The 18,076-nt window shown below is 37.2% G+C and overlaps 1 protein-coding gene across 2 annotated transcripts in view; it reads left to right on the top strand.

Moving 5' to 3' along the window:
• plxdc2b (plexin domain containing 2b) overlaps window positions 1–18,076 on the top strand; it is a 56,118-nt gene that overhangs the window by 22,897 nt on the left and 15,145 nt on the right. For both annotated transcript variants that reach the window (XM_065289324.2, XM_065289326.2), the window contains exons 2-9: window positions 327–526; window positions 3,635–3,781; window positions 5,813–5,882; window positions 7,749–7,871; window positions 8,711–8,829; window positions 9,349–9,448; window positions 15,143–15,238; window positions 15,388–15,469. In XM_065289324.2, coding sequence (XP_065145396.1) covers window positions 327–526; window positions 3,635–3,781; window positions 5,813–5,882; window positions 7,749–7,871; window positions 8,711–8,829; window positions 9,349–9,448; window positions 15,143–15,238; window positions 15,388–15,469 — 937 coding nt within the window. The remainder of the gene's footprint in view (window positions 1–326; window positions 527–3,634; window positions 3,782–5,812; window positions 5,883–7,748; window positions 7,872–8,710; window positions 8,830–9,348; window positions 9,449–15,142; window positions 15,239–15,387; window positions 15,470–18,076) is intronic.

Genomic DNA, 18,076 nt, shown 5'->3' with positions numbered 1-18,076 from the left:
AACAGTGATTATAAAACACAGAGAATGCCCTAGGGTACTTGTGCTGATGGCAGTGTGTGGATGATACTTGTCTGTTTCAATAATGAAAGCCACTAGTGAGATAAAAAGGCTTGTTGCTGGATTGCATTTAATATTGTTCAATACAATAACCATTATAACCCTTACAGTAATAAGATAATATGATGCTTTGTAGATAAAACATTATGCAACTTTATAGGAAACGGTCAAAATGTCTTCGTAAATAAAATCTTGCATGGTGCAATGCAATAATGTGTTTGTGTTTCAGCCTGTATAAAAGATTTGTTTGTCGTCATGTTTTTCTGCAGGAGCTGCTTATTCAATTCTTCAGGGATGGTCACATGAGGATGATGTCACAGTGGAGGTTTTGAGGAGGAAGCGATGGCTTCTTTTGGAGCCTTCTCCAATGGAAAGCAACAAAGCCAGTCAAGACAGTTTAAAGCCTGAGCCTCAGGATTCACCTGGAATCCTGGATGATGACGAGGCAGATAACAGCTCCCAAATAATGGTAATCATTAAACAAAATCTCTTAAATACAGTTCCAGCATCCCTTCTATTCTCCATCATCTCCATATCCAATACACCTTATGCATTTTAGTATTTTATTTACCATTTTGGCTTTAAAAGGCTATAAACCTGCACTTCTTATACCTTTAGTGTAAAAAGAGAAAAGCACAAGCATAACATTTTCATTGTGTAAACAAGTTCACCAGAAGATTGAGTCCCTGCCTGTCATTCAACACTTGCTTCAGTGATTTTTGGGGGAAAATAAGGTTCATTATACTAGGAAGTCAAATTGGTTCATTATATGTTGACTGTTATGTGTATGAGACTTTAAAGTGTGTGCTTGTTGATTTTTGAATCCGCTTGTTTGGGATGTAGTTGTGGTGTTTGATCTTTTACCAGTTTCTGAATACAAAGACATTCCTTTATACACACAAACACCACATATGCCCACATATACCAGGTGCACAATTTCCTTCATACACAACAAAGTATTTTCCCTGTCATCTTTTATTTAGTTTGTCCCAAAGCCCTGAATTTCTTTTGTGTTTTATTACATGGCCTCAGGCAAAAGAAAGTTTTCCTGAGTGTTGGCCTGTGTTTCAGCTTGTTTAGCACTATAACTGATTAGATTGTCAAAGATTGTATGCCTTATATCCACCTCTCTTCAATTCCTAAAATCTTTCTTTCTGAGAATTGGATTATTCATATGATTTTTGTTGTGTGTGTGAGGACATTTGGTAATGTGGTGCAATCTTTAATCATGGGCTGTACAGACAGGCTCTGCATTTCTCAGCGTGGTGTGTGTCCAACAAAACTTGTTGACACGCACACACTAACAAAACATGGGTGTTTTTGTCGAGCCCTTTATATACAACATTTCCTGACATTTCCTTCAGAGAAATTTCTTAAAATTCAAGCCCTAAACACAGATAGGGGTGATTTCCTGGACAGGGTTGAGATTAATCCAGGACTAAGCCTTAGTTATATTAGGACATTTATTTTTACAAACATGCCTTACATAAAACGATACTGATGTGCATCCTGAGACAAAACAATGGCACTTACATATGTTAAGATATGTGCGAAATGTTTTTAAGTTAAAGGATTAGTCAGTTTTCTAAAAAAAAATCCAGATAATTTACTCACCACTATGTCATCCAAAATGTTGATGTCTTTCTTTGTTCAGTCGGGAAAAAAATTATGTTTTTGAGGAAGACATTCCAGGATTTTTCTAATTTTAATGGACTTTAATGGACCCCAATACTTAACAGTTTTAAAGCAGTTTAAAATTGCAATTTCAAAGGACTCTCAAAAGATCCCAAATGAGGCATAAGGGTCTTATTTAGCAAAACAATTGTCATTATTGGCAAGAAAAATAAAAAATATGTACTTTTAAACCACAACTTCTCGTCTTCCTGTGATGCGCCAGTGCGACCACACGTTATTACGTAGTGACCTCGAAAAGTCACGTGTTACATATATGAAACGCACATTTATGGACCATTTTAAACAATAAACTAACACAAAGACATTAATTAGTATCATTCGACATACAACAGCGTCGGAACGGTCCTCTTTTGTTTCTCCACACTTGTAAACACTGGGGCGTAGTTTCGCATACGGCATCCGTGACCTCTTGACGTGATGACGTATTACCTAAGATGGCGCTGGCGCGTCACACAAACGGAGGAATACAAGAAGTTGTGGTTTAAAAGTGCATATTTTTTAGTTTTCTTGCCAAAAATGACAATCGTTTCTCTAGATAAGACCCTTATGTCTCGTTTGGGATCGTTTAGAGTCCATTGAAACTGCAATTTTAAACTACATTAAAACTGATAAGTGTTGGGGTCCTTTAAAGTCCGTTAAAATTTGAAAAATCCTGGAATGTTTTCTTTAAAAAACATAATTTCTTCCCAACTGAACAAAGAAAGACATCAACATTTTGGATGACATGGTGGTGAGTAAATTTTATGGATATTTTTTAGAAAATTGACTAATAATTTTAAGGCAGCTCAAGCATGCATTTTAGTCAGCTCATAAGTGCATGGTTGGTTTTCATTTTAATGTTTGTCATGTTTCAGGTTTTGTACTCGCTGAGCACATGATTCTTGCAGGCATGTCCACATACAAGGAATTATTATGTAAAAATGTTAAAAGGATCATGTCACAGTCATGGCCTTGGTCATGAGATCATGTGTATTTGTCCACAGACATTATTCTAACTGGTTGACAAAATGTTAAGACAGTAAAACAGTCTGAGCTCATTTTAGAAAATCAAAGAGATATAAGACAAAAATACATTTAATTATTGTTGATAATCATCATATAAACAATTATATACCGGTCTACACTATACAGTAGTAGTTCTGTAATGTTCAGTAAATGAAGAGATACAATTTTCTCAAGCTTTTCTTTCTTGGGAGCTGATGTATTTTTCTAGCTATGCCCAAAGCTTAATGCTGTTAGCAATCAGCAGAGATGACTTGTGGTTTTACTGCCACTCACATTTTCCATCCTATTTATTTGCTTGGCAGATTTAAACTGCAGGCGGGTTCATTTAGTTAAAATGTCAGTTTCTGGAGGTCACTTTTCTGGTTTTAAATCAATTTACCAGGTACATAAAGTAAATATGTGTACGCTTACCTCACACACACACTCCTAAAGTCCTCTCTGTCACAAAGGCAGGACAGACCCTTCATCTTAGCAAGTAGAGGGAAATTGGACCAGGGGGACCCAGCTGGCCCTCTTTTTGTTATGAGATATACAGAGCCCTGAATACCAAGCAAGCTGTTCAATATTCAACACATATTTAACTTCTCAGTGTTCCTCTTAAACATACATTATTGTATGGTCTGCAGTAATTATAAGTATTGTCTACTGTAATGTTTTGGCAAGGTAGAGATAATCTCTGTGTGTTAGTTAGTTTTCTTTTTTTGGTGGGTATTTGCATACCACACAAGTTTTTCTAACGCCAAATTAAAGTTTTGTGTGATGAACAGATAAAAATGTAGGTCTTTGTATCTTTTTTTCAGTAAAAGTTTGATCCTTGTATGTCTGATTAACTGACATCTAGTCTCTTAGTCCCTGACTTGCTGTTTGCTTTTTATAGGAGGACACAGATCATAACTACTATACTTCAAAGACATATGGCCCCAATGACCCTATGAGCAAAGAATTATGGGTAAATATTGATCAAATGGATAAAGAGAAGGTGAAGATTCATGGCATCCTGTCTAATACACACAGACAAGCTGCGGTAAGAGAATATTTATTCACATCACACTTGTCTAGAAATAAGTATACATAGGTTGGAATTAATTGCATTAAAGACAACCTTCATTTTTAAAACAGTTACAATCACATTATTGTTAAAATATGTTTAAATAGACCACTGGAATAGTCCGATCCAAAGAGTATTAAGCCCTATTCAGATGGTGATTGGTTCGGACAGGTTGTTTTAAAACATGCTGGGTAAATATTGAAAAGAATACACTGTTGGGTTAAAAAATACCCAATGCTGGGTTTTTACAACCCATTCTTGGGTAACAAAAACCCAGTTTTCCCAAACATACATTAAATTAATTCATTTATGAAGGTGTCGATCTTTAAAATGCAATCCAAGAAAGCTGCTTTACTGATGCGGATTAATGCGAAGCATGTTACCATAAAGTGCTTTTTAGTGGTCTAAAACCATGTGCAGAATAATTTCTGTATTTATCCCCTTTCATAAACTCAGAGTTGTGGATTTGTAAGGCAATTCAGTTACCACATGACCTTAAACAATTCACTTACCACATTTCCTCGGCTGGGAAAACACAGACGTTCTGGATTCAGACGGCAATAAAATCACTGACTACCCCCTGTAAATTTTGAAAATAACTTATGTCCCCCATGAGAAACAATTATCGTTTGAATTGGGCTTTAGTGTGGAAGAAATGTACAAAAAATGTATTTTTAGATTTACAATGATCAGTTAATGCAACAGCAATAATATTTCAATTTAGTGTCATAGCTGACTAAAGCAGAATGGAAAAGGTCCAGTAGAACAAAATTGGTGCCCTTCCTTGAATACAGATTATTTGATAACCACATGTACACACTTTAAATGAGGCTACATTCTGAGAGGACATTTTGTTTTTGGCTTTTCATACTTTGGTTCACCTAACCCTGGGTTAACGAAAATCCTGGGTTATCTGTGTCACGTTTCACACTGTTCATACTTAACCAGGAGTTAATGGATAACCCTGGGTATTTATAATCTGACATTTCACACGGTGCATTCCTAAACCCTGTGTTAACATTTTAATTTGCATATTTACGCAGTCAACAGTCATGATTGGATAAAAAGCGATGTCAAACTGACGGAATTAAAATAGTAAGCTGACGCTTTAAATAACTGATTGTCTCGCACGTCTGCATCTCTCTTGGGGTGTCACTCCAATTCAGGTGTTTTCAGTACACAGATTGTGATGAGGTATGTGCTGTTCAGTTTGTGATTGGTTGTCTGTTGTTCAGCATGAAGTCATTACATTCAAACCCACTTTATTTCACACTGCATGCGTTTGGCATGTTAGTATGAAATGCTCCTTAACCTGGGGTTAAAAGTGGGTTTAGAAGGAAGATAACTCAGGGTTAAGTGCAGTGTGAAAAGCCTATTTGTATATTGAGGAGTTCTGCTGAAAGTTTAAAGGAACAAGAGTATAAATTGTAGTAGGTGATAAACATTAAAGGCCTACACAGATTACCGCGGTGTCAGGGGAGTTTTCCATCAACTGTATATCCTCGAAAATGTTCCTTTCTAGATCAACACTTTGTATAGTCAAGTTCATACTTGTTTATGTGTTTATTTCTGTGGAGTATAAAGGAAAAAAACAAGCATTATTCCCTAAATGCCATTTTCTATGCAATGCGAGTCGACTAGATTTGGTATATTGCCATCCTAGCACTGCAGCAGAATGGGCTATCCTCAGCAGTTTGAGCACATTGCGCTTTCCAAACAAAAGAAACCACAGTAGTCAAGCTTACCATAGTTTTAGGACAGAGGTCAAATTTATTAGCACAGTCACATTTGCTGTGGGTAACCACATAATAGTGCACTGGGTTTGACTAGATGTACACTTGCTGTACATTTTATTGTAAATACAACTTTGTGTATTTACGGTCTGTCTGTCTCTTTCTCTTATTTCTCTGTTTAATAGACTTCAATTGATTGCACCTACAGTAAATATATATATATATATAGTAAGATGGTTTATGCTTAATGTTTTGTCTTGTGTTTTATTTTCAGCGGGTCAACCTATCTTTTAATTTTCCATTTTATGGACTTTCTTTGCGAGAGATCACAGTTGCAACAGGCGGTAAGTGAACTATCCACTTTATGATGTGTGAAGCACAACCAGTAATGTTCTCGTGGGTGATAAGAGAGAAGTTGCCTGCCACCATGTGATACAATGGCAACAGCAGTGCACAATTTTAAGGTCCACTTCTGTTTGGCATTTTCGGGTGTGCTGAATGAGGAATAATTGATTCATTTTAGCTCGTAGGCAAAAGGGCATGAGTGTGCTCTAGTGGAACATGTTGTATTTGTCGCCTGTAAACCATTCCTCTTAATAAAGGCTGACAGTGTGCGCCGTAGATGCAGTATGGGAGTATATGAGGGGATTTTTTATTATGATCGCGGTTCATGTGACTCAGTGGCTGTTGGAATGTGTTTGAGGTGAAGGGGTGAGAGTGGGGGAAAGGAGAAACCACTATATCATTTCTCCCTATAATTACCTCAGCATCATCAGTGGTTAAAAAACAGTGAAACATAAGCGATTTTCGATTCCCAGTGCAGTTATGTTCTCAAGGTGGACAAATCGTGAGCTGTATATTTAGTATAATTTTCAAATGAAAAACATTTCCTGTGTTATGAATGAAACAATATCACATGTATAGTCGTGCTGCTGTACTGAATGAACTGCAGCCTCATCACCATCAGCCATGTTGATGTTTGGTACAAAAGCACAAATGCAGGTACATAATGTTGCTTTAATAAATGAATAAATACCTTTATTGTCTATGCACAACTGTACAATGAAATTGTGTCCTTGTGTATTGCACTAAAGAATCACATGTGTGATGTATAAAACAGTATAATTTATAATGTATTGCATAGTCTCATGTCTAATGTATTGCACAATTCAATATATTACAATCACAATGAAATTGAAATGAAAAACTTTTTTCAATATTGTGATATTTTCTTTTTACAAATGGCTTCATAATCTTAATCAAAGCGCAAATCTCCTTTCCTTCTCGAAATGGTCACTTTACTTCCGATCACGAGGACGGCAGAAGGGTCAGGTCTGGGAAATGATAGCAGAGATTAGCAAATAGCAACATGACTCAATAGATGAATTCCCATTTTCCCCATTTCAGAAGCCGTTTCACTCAGATATACGTCACATGGGGTAAATAAGACAATTGCTACTACTTTTTCATTGTGACTTTAAATAATTATGGTGTGGTTTCCCGGAGAGAGCTTATCCTAGTCCCAAACTAAATGTTTGTGCTGCCTTAATTTAAAAACATCTTGCATTGGCGTGTCTCAACTTATTTCAGTGCCATTGTTTTGTCTCACAATGCACACCAGTATTGCTTTTTTGTAAGGTATGTTTGTAAAAACTACTTAAATGTCCTAATATAACTAAGGCCTAGTCCTGGATTAAAACTGCTCCTATGAGTTACATTTTTATGGCACTGGAATAAAAACTTATATTTATTCATTTAGTTTTATCCAAAGCGCTGCATTAGATCTATAATAAGACAATTTATCCTTACAAGAATTTTAGAAGATATTCCCCAAAGGAATTTGTTTGTGTTGCTGGCGAACCAGAGGAATGCTGACATGCGTTGTGGACTCTGTGGGAAGGTTTACATTGATTTACTGTGCACCACCAAATACTGAAGTCACGTTTTAGATTATGTATGTGTGTGCGAAACCTCCTCTCTTCTTTCTGGGAGTGGGATGGAAGGACTCGTTTATATGGCTAATTAGAGTATTAATCACTTTGGAGACGGGCCAGGGCTTTATGCCAAGATGGATAGATGTGGAATGAGGATAACAGAGAGATCGAGAAGAGTACGTTCATGCACTGAAACTAAAAACAAGACCTTTATTTAAGTATATGGATATGTGGTGTAATGTTAGATTGTGCTTTATATTGTGTGTGTGTTTTTAGGGTTCATCTACACGGGTGATGTGGTGCACAGAATGCTAACAGCCACACAGTACATCGCTCCACTGATGGCAAACTTCGACCCCAGCCTGTCCAGAAACTCAACTGTCATTTACTTTGACAATGGTAGGAGACAAAGACTACAGCATGTGTCTGTCTGTGTGTGTGTATTTGAGAAATACAGAGAAAAACATAGAGACATAATGTGTGTAAAACAGTCTGACAGTTCTCAGATTAAAATGTTTAGTGGTACAGAAATATACAATGTAGCTGTCAAACCGACCAATCTTTTAATTTACACATCAAAAACATTGTGCTCTGAACATGCCATAAATCAAATGTGGATCGTTTTTTGTGCAATTATATAACCTGTCCAGGGTGTTTCCTTGCCTGCAGAGAGAGTTATGCTGGGATAAGCTCCAGCAGTCTTTTGACACTACATAAGCGGTGTAGATATTGATTTATGGAGGTGCTATTATATGAACCTTGAAGCTAAGAAATTGAGAGCGATCTTGTTATAGATATTAGTATTAAATATGCTACAGTTAATGAATTATATGTGCACATTTGCCTTAAAGGGGCCATTGCATGAAAATGTTAGCATTGCCACTTTGTAGGTGTGAGCAAAAATAGGTCATTGAAATTTGGCTTTCATTATGATGTCATAATGATATCTTATTAGAATAATACCGCCCCCTTAATCTGCACTATCCAACCACTGCACTGTCATTTAGTGCAGAGAGAAAGAAAGAGAAAAGAAGGACTTGACAGCACAATTGAGTTTGAATTACAACAAACCACCATCATTGTGATCAGTGTTTGCACTTCATCCGCTCATTTGCATTTTAAAAAACACACCCAAAACTACACATTTTTGCTCAAACCTACAAAGTGGCAATGCTAACATTTTCATGCAATGGCCCCTTTAATGCACTCATGTGATATGTGTGTCTATGTGTTTATAGGAACTGCTCTGGTTGTCCAGTGGGATCACGTGCATCTCCAGGATTCCTTTAATCAAGGAAGTTTCACCTTCCAGGCCACATTACACAATGATGGACGAATTGTCTTTGCCTACAAAGAGGTTTAGTTTGTTACTTCCATATATTTATCATTCTTATATCATGATCGCCACCTGTTTCATCAACTTTGTGTGATTTTGTCACTGTCCCTTCCTATTCATCTTAAAACCGCTGTCAGGTATAAGATAACGTCGAAGTTAAATGTATGTGTTAGATTTTCCACTACTTTTAGCAGAAATCATGTGAGAAAGTAGAGTAAATATATTATATTTGTATTTGTTTAATGAAATAAAACTATTTTGGTAAATATAAAGACATTTTTATATGCCTAGTCAGAAAGCATTATGAAAATCCTTTTTGATTTATAATCTGATTATTGGAAATCCCATCAAGACTGCAAACCATTTAATTCAATTGGGGCTCCTTTTCATACTCAGCCTTTCCATATAGTTTGTAGTCACTCATTTTTTTTTCATTCACTTTAATTCATTCTTTCTTTCTTTCCCACTGTCAATGAAGTTCATTCGTCATATCGATCGACTAATATAAAAGATGGATAAAATGATGTGCTTCTATTTCAGGTCCCAATACAGATTTCAAAGATCAGCTCTGTCAATCATCCAGTGAAAGTTGGGCTGTCTGATGCCTTTGCGGTGGTTCACAAGATTCAGCAGATCCCCAGTAAGTGATTGAGTTATATTTATTATTTTAACGGTTATTCCACACCAAACTTTAAGCTCCCCAATGTCTATACAAATATTCATCCCATCCCCCTTAACACAATATTATTATTTAAGCCTTTCCTGTGTAGTTTTAACTTTATGCTTGGTCTCATAGTCGAATGCAGATGAAGTCGCTACTAGTATCTTGATAGCTCCATCAGGTCTGTCAGGTGCTACAGAAAGTATGATCTATAAAGTATGATGCTGCCACCGTGCCCTTTAGCCTAATGGCAAAAATCTCTTCCAGCTGGCATCAGAGTCTCCCAAATGTCTTCTGGCAAGCAGAGTTGCCATATGTCATTTCTCTAACAGTGGCTTCTCTTTGCCACTTTCCCCAAAAAAGCTGTGAGTAGTGAAGCTTGGCAGCAGTTACTGTTTTTACAGTCTTTTCAATAACAGCCAAAATTTGTTCATCTCTAATGCTGCACGATTTTAGCCCTGATTTTGACTCGCTGACATGTTTTGAGAATTCACAGACAAATGCCCAAAATCACAGGCAAATCGATGCTCGAGCACGCGAGTGACAATCACACAGTGTGAATTGTCAAAGTTGCATTCTGAGAGAATTGCTGACGAGTCGCCAACACCTGTGAGATATCTGGCATGCTAGATATCTGAACCTGTCGACGATTCAAAATCATGCCGTGTGAAATGTGTTTTGACTGAAAATTACATCGCTGATGACCTACAGCCATAAGAGAGCAACATTTAGGGCCGGGTTTCCCAAAAGCATCGTAAGGCTAAGTAGATCGTAAAAACGATCGTACGAATCATCTTAGAATTACGGGCCGTTTCCCAAAAGCTTCGTAGCTTAAGTAGCACTTGAAAATCATTGTAGATCTACGAGTGCTCTGGAATAATCGTTCATTCATAAGTGCATCTTAAGATAGCAGTGTTACAAGGTCACCTGCAGGTTAACCAGCAAATTGAACTCCTGCAATAACGATAATGTAATGTTTTAAATGTAGGCTATATTTATTTTTTGGGGTTTTCTTTGTTTATTTGTTTAAATTACTTTAATATAATACATTTAAAATTCAAGCGAGGAATACAATTTAATTGACTAAACAATGAACATAAATTAATAAAGAAGGAAAACATATTTGGTACAATTTTGGTAAAAGTTGATAAATGGTTCCTACCAATTGCTGCTATAATTCATCTAGGCTACAGTAAAAAAAAATGTTTTGAAGGGTTTGGCATCTGATTAAAGAAACTAAATAAATATATACGGTACAATGCAATAATACCTAATAATAAATATAACATATTACAAATAATAATAATAATCTAAACTTTAAGATAAAATGCAGAAGGCATTTTGCAGAGGGACGAGTCCTAACTAAATACGGAAAAGAATATTTCATTATGAACAATTTTAAAACATTTAAAAGGTCATTGAACAATAATAAAAAATATTATAATAAATATTAGTGCACATCGGCTAAAGATCATTAGCCTAAACAAGCATCTGCTACAAATTCGAGTCATTCCTTGGTGACATTTCAGCACTTGACAAACGGATAGCGACTCGTAAGTAGCACTTAAAACCCTGCTGCGAGCGATCGTTCCACGTGCATCTTTGGGAAACGCACGTAAATGTACAACGAATGTTCGTTAAGTAGCTCGTAAAGCGCTCTTAAGTGCTAAGTTTAATCGTTATCGGGAAACCCAGCCCAGGACAGCTGGAAGTTCAGGGAGGAGTCTTTCCAACCATTTTCTCCTTCATAATCTTTATTTCTACTTCTTTCTGCTTCAAATAAGCACACATGCAATTTGTATGGTAAGCTTCTTGCGGGCTACCATTTTTAATAATAATCCCAGTCTGACATGAGAACTCTGGTCTTGCACACGTGACCTTGTGTTGTTTCCTCACGTGCGTGAGAAAGTTGTCGGCGAGTCTTCCTACGGAGAAGTCAAGCTGTGTGAAAACCCCTGTCGCTAATCCATCATGCAGTCTGAAACAGCAGCGACTGAACACTACCCCAGATAGTCATGCAGTTTAAAAACATCTGTGACCTGACTGGTTTGAAAATCATGCAGTCTGAACTCTGCATAACTGTCACTGGACTATTGGTGACCTCCTCTCTAGTCTCCTTCCTTCATGATCACTCAGTTTTTGAGGACGTCTTGCTATAGGTTGATTTACAGCTGTGCTGTAATCTTTCCATTCTTAATTATTGATTTAACTGAACTGCAAGGGATATTCAGTGACTTGGAAAGCCTCTTGTATCCGTCTCCTGCACTGTGATTTTCAATTACTTTCTTTGATTTGCTTGAAATCTTGATTCGTCATGCTTTAACTTCTGCCACAATACCAACTCATCACCAGCAGTCAAAGTGTATTAACAATACAGTAATATAGAGCCAATGAAATAAAGTGCTAATTTAATTTACAAAACGCTAAATACTCTATTAACTACCGGTCTTATTCCTTCCTAATCCTAATAGGATTTTCACAGCATGTGTGGATGTAAGCCTTTCAGCACTGCTGTTTATTACACATTAGTCATTTCAGTTTCGTTTTATGCTTTATTTGTACTGACATTATGAAACCTTATGGAGTTTGAAAGTATTCCTAAAATAACAGTCTAGATACTATTCAACTCATTTAAAAACTGGCTGTCTGTTTCTTTTGACAGACGACAGCTGTGGCGGTCTCGAGCCTCCACCAGCCTAACCTCTTCTCTTCCCAAGTTGAGTGTTTGTTGTCTGGTTTGTCAAACTGCAAAAGTCTTTGATGTTGGAGGAAGCAGAACCAGCTCAGCCGTACAAATTCAGCAGATAAATATGTGTGCAGTCAGTGCATGAGTGAGGAGAGAACAGGAGGTGCGGCGGTATTTGCTGTCAAGATTTCAGAAATAGGCGCTCAATATTTTCCACGACAGCTTAGTCTTTTTAAGTGTGTGTGTGTGTGTGTGTTTGTTTGTAACAGTCTGCTGAGAAAGGGCAGCATTTGCATTGGCTCGCTCTGTCTGTCTGTTCAGTATGAGAGAGAGAGAGACAGCTCTGAGGGAAGGTGGTCGGTGGATATGGAGATGGAGAGATTGAGAATCGTAATGGGATGTGTTGGTACTTGCCTCTTTTTTAGTAATAAGTGCCGGGAGACTCATCACGTGACACGTTTTAGGATGCAAACACACAAATGCATCTCTAGGCAATATCACTATGATACAAAGGAGTTTTGTGAGACGCTGTGTGCGAGCAAAGTAATTACCTACAGGAAGAGGCAAATATCCTGCGGTCAAAACCTTCCCTGAACGAGCCACAATTTCCTGATTTAAAGTGTATGCACTGTTAAAAACATTAAAACACAAACTTTGTATGTTTTAGCAAGAACGGTTTTTAAACCTCAGACACTCTTTATCAGAGAAATGTTCCCCTGCAGTCATCCTGTTACTACCATGCTAATAAAAATCATTTTTCAGAGAGATGACAAATGTCAAGCACTTGCTAAATATACCTGCACAAACATACAAGTTCCGTTCATACATAGATCCTTTCCAGTGTGTGGGCCTTGTTATGGGAACATATTATAAAAGTTATCAGCTCATAAATATTAATTAGGCGATTCTGTCAGTAGTCCTTGCTATATGGCAGGTAAATTAGTGCTTGACATATCACCATTTGTGCTTTCATTCAGTTCACTGCAGAAGTGACCAGTTGGCAGAGGCTTCTGCTGGGTCTTAAAGTCGTCTTATATGTGGCCGGCTATAGACCGTTTCAGCGGTAACAACATAAACAAGCCGCTGTCGCGGTCCGCACGTAACTTCCGGTAAACTCCGCTAATAATAAATAACAACAAATTCTTTAAACATAGTTTATTTATATAACAAGCAAACAAAACAACACATAGATTACCTAGGAAACCAAAACATTTGTTATTTTCGACGAGGCATTTGTTCAAGAGATCAGTTTAGCAACTAGTCAGACCATTAAAAAAAACGAAACCGGAAGTAAGGTTCGGATCCAGACGTGTATCACGTGCGTCCGATGAAACCATCTATAACAATTTCTTTAGAGAGTTGTTGAAATACTTAATGTAATATACTGATCATTTTTCAAATACAGTAAAAAGTTTGTGGAAGGATAATAAGAGAAAATGTAAATTACAAAAAAAACAGACAAAAGAAACATGGCAATTGTTGAAAACATCTTATTTCAGAGAAAATCCCAAAATACATGACTGTTACGTAAGTGCAACATAATCTAATATGATCAAACTTTTGTCGTGATAATGTCGTGGCAACCCAAAAAAGGTAAAATCCTGGATTTGTCACCACAATGTAACAGTTATGTTGGTAGTAAGCAAGGGGCAACCTTCCATTCTCTCTGATAATGCAAATACAGAAGTGATTTAAACTGCAATTCATTGACTGGTGGCTTGAGGCTGGCTCCAAAAGGGAGTCAATTCCCATAGACCCCCATGTTAAAATGCCCATCTTTAGAGCAGAATTTTTTTTAAAGCCTGGTACAAAAATAGTTTTTGGTCTGTATACTAATTTTGCCCTTCATGTCAACTGTGAGGGGGGTGAATTTTTTTGTAACTCATCCGTTTAAATTATATTAAGGCTTAAAGGTGCAGTTTGTAAATCTAAGAGGCATCTAATGGTGAGGTTGTGAATTGCAACCAACGGCTCAGTCCACTGCTCACCCCTTGCTTTTGAAATGGATAGAGAAGCTACGGTAGCCACCACTGGAAAAAACATGTTGTCGACGAGACAACTTAGTGAAAAAGTTTGTCTGTTAAGGGCTTTTATAGAAACATGGCGGCATAAAATGGCGACTTCCACGTAAGGGGACCCTCGGTGTATGTAGATAAGATAATAAAAACATAACAGTTCATTTTAAAAAGGTCTTTATACACCCCTGATAATATAGTTTTGTATATTATTTTGCTTTTCTGTCAAAAGATCCTTTTAAAAATTACACACTGCACCTTTAAAGTTCGGCATAATTAAGGGCGTTGCCACTTGTCTGACGGTTGAACAGCCACTGCTGTCAATAGAGTCGAGCTAGGAGGGCGTGGTGTCAGCAACCAGCTCTCTCAGCTTCACCCACGTCCCGCCTCTTTGCCCATTTTCGGATATCCTCAAGTGATGCGTGATGACGTCCAGCCAAGATGGCGACGCAGGCACCGCCTACTTTAAGCTTCAAAAGCGATCTTTAGAAACCTATGGGTGACGTCACGGACACTCAACCATATTTTTTGTCTATGGTAGTAGGTCATGAAATCACCAAAATGGTATGAATAACGAATGCATTGTTAAACTGGAGCATTCTTGGTTATCTCACAACGTTAGGAGATCGTAAAGGTGATGTTGTGAATCGGTACTGTAATGGTTATGAACTTACCTTCCTGGGACGTAACAGTTATGTTGCCAGCTGGTACCTGTAAGTCATAATATAACCAAACCTGGTATGTTGTGTCTTAGCAGGGATGTGTTTAGCAGTATTTAAAAAGTTGAAATACTTTAAATGTGTTCAGAAAGGCAGTAAGGAGGAAATGAACATAAGCGAGTGGAAGTGCATAATTAAAACCTGTTTTCATTGCCATTATTTTCTGTTTTACTCCCTCACACGGTTTTCACTAATTTAAGCATTCCTAATTATTCACATGGTAATTGCATTTTGTGTCTCTGTGTGCCTCCAGATGTTCGGAAAAAGACTATCTATGAGTATCACCGAGTAGAGTTGCTAAAGACCAAAATTACTAACAGTACAGCAGTGGAAATGATGCCACTACCCAGTAAGTCACATACATGTATACATAATACATTCTCACCATCAGAAATATAAATGCAGAAATGTGAAATAATTAATAGATCATTTCTCTATTCTTGAGCAATCCTCAGCTGATTTTTTTGCACGTTTGTTCTCTTCATTTCTATTTTACAGCATGCATTCAATTCAAAAGCTGCTCCTCTTGTATAACATCACAGATTAACTTCAACTGCAGCTGGTGTCACCGGCTCAATAGGTGAGTAAACAAAGCCTTTCATACCTCTGGCTTTCCACACAAATTTTAATGACATTTCACCAGTATTAAAGGAATGCTTCTCAGATGACCGGTTGCCTTGAGGCGGTACATTGAAGTGTGGGTGTAATTTATATTTTACAAGAAGTCAGAAGTTGCTGTAACAGAGCCACTCACACCACAGGCATTCATGAGATTTGTACAAATACAAAGCATTCTAACAGTTACAATGTTTTCAGATATAAAGTTGGTTTACATTATGTCTGTTCTAATGAAATTTGACACTCTTAGTATCCACATTTTTTTTCAACTTGTAGCTGATTTTTGTCATGGCAAGACTTTTCCTGTTTTAAAAGCAAGAAAGAAGGAAAATAAAGTTGCATTCCCGCTGATTCATATCCAAGCCTTTACCTCACCTCGTGAACCCAGGCGACTTTTCTCTAGATCACATTCCTAGAAATAGACTGAGACACCCGACCTACTTCTGTTTAATTTGTGAAATTCTGTGAAAAACACACATAAAGTGAGGCTTCTCCAAGCAAGGCTCTCTTCAATACGACCTGTCTTGGCAGTTTTAATTAACGTTAGACTCTCTGATGACTTTGGGCACTCTCATGGTCCTTTAGCCCTACTGCCTCGACTTTAAAATTATTTGTTCCCACCACAAATTGTTCGTTTCGGTTTTTTCTTTCACGTACATGCATATTTTCAACATTATACAATGATAGCAACGATTAATAACTCATTTTTACAAGAATATTTGTACAATATTTTAAGAAACCAGTCATTTTATGACTGCTATACTAAAATAATCTCAGTCATAGTTACTGCTAACTGTTTATGTATGTCCTAGTTAAACATTAGTAAACTAAATATTAATTTCATACATGTGTTGATTTTCTCAGCAACAATGCAATTCTATAGACTTGACAAGAGGTTCTCCTGAAATGTTTTCCTCTAATGTTTGAGACCTGACAGGGTGTGAGGATGTAGTTTTCTCTTACCTCCCTTAGTCTCATCATCTTTCCTTTCTGCTTCCCTTTCCCTGCTTTGCAAAAAACATTTCTGACGTCCACAGAAGCCAATAGTAATCGAGTCAAAATAAGATTAACATTATAATTTAGAAACTTACTTTAGTTTCGTCATGTTTTTATAAGCTAACATAATCGCGTGGCGTTGAATGCGGTTGTGCGTGGATAAACGCAATGATGCGCCGACATGGCTTTGTGCGTGTTTGCATCAGTGCGCCTGCTGCATCGCTTATTCGCTTTTACAAGCGCATATAGATCCTTTTTTGCCGCTATTATCTTTGTAAAGGAATACACTAGTTAACTGCTAAAATCTTAACTTGAGATTTACACCGGGGCACAACAGATTTAGACTATGGCATGTGCCGCCTTCCTTGTGTATTCTTGTGGATGCGCTCCGTTCATTTCCATGGTTTCTCGCGCTGGTTTCACTCCAAATTGCGTGCAGCCAATGGGTGTATGAAACATCATCACGTAGCATTACGGTACAGTGTTCATGGTAAATGTAGGAGGTACTGCCAGAGGAATAAATGTCCGAGAACAGAGCATTATGTATCATGCATGCAATGCCTCATGCATCACCGGCCAAACTGGCTAGTAAGTTTTTATGAACACCCGCCAAAATTAATTTTAACCCGCATTTGGCGGGTGTTAATTTAGAACCCTGATCCTAATCCCGTGCGAATAGTACATAATACCCTTTTTACTTGCCATTAAACTGAAATTACTGAAACTAAACATAAGAACCTGTCAGCCTAATAAGAAAATGCTTATTTACATGAAAACATGTCAGACACACAACAGGGTTTTGCATATACTATAATTGACTTCAGATAAAAGTATCTGCCTTAATACAAATACACACTCTCATACACTGTATATACAAACATACAGCCATGTGCTTTGGCATTTCCCTTTTGGCTTAGTTTTTGTTAAATAAGTAATGACACTGTCTAAATCCAATGTTTTATTGTTCATATGAGGTTTTATTTATCTGATTTTAAGACCTGCTGGGGACCAGATGATTTCTATTATGCTCAAAAAGGTTGGACTTTCTTTTTTTGACATTTGCATAACAAAATAATGCATATCACAACCCCATGGTAATGTCAGAAGTGGAACCTTGTTTTCCTTTCTTTAGAAAAGTTGCTGCAATAAATAATTGTGAACAGGAGCACATAGTTTTGAGGCTCTCATTTAAATCTTTTGGTGAAGAAGGATGTTTGTGTTCAGGCTTCATCAATATGCATAATAATTTTTGTTTGTCTAGAGGTTATGTGAATAATGTAGAATGGAAAACTGCACCGGTAATTAAAGTCTCATGCTGCATACTGTGTGTGCGTGTGTGTTTGCGTGTGTGTGGTCAGATTTCTCCCACGTTGTGCAGATCAGCCAACAGTCTACACAAAAAGGGCTTAATAAGTCTACAGTACCAAAAATGTTTCAGAAAATAACAATACCAAAAGGCATCTGTGTAGGTTATATTATGAATGCATGAAAAGATGTGATTATCACAACAACAATAGGCCACAGAGGCTTCAGTTTAAATGATAGTTTACCCAAAAATAAAAATAAAAAATGT

The sequence above is a fragment of the Paramisgurnus dabryanus genome, chromosome 2, assembly GCF_030506205.2.
Source record: "Paramisgurnus dabryanus chromosome 2, PD_genome_1.1, whole genome shotgun sequence".
Classification (NCBI taxonomy): Eukaryota; Metazoa; Chordata; class Actinopteri; order Cypriniformes; family Cobitidae; genus Paramisgurnus; species Paramisgurnus dabryanus.
This window is presented reverse-complemented; position numbering and strand designations above follow the sequence as displayed.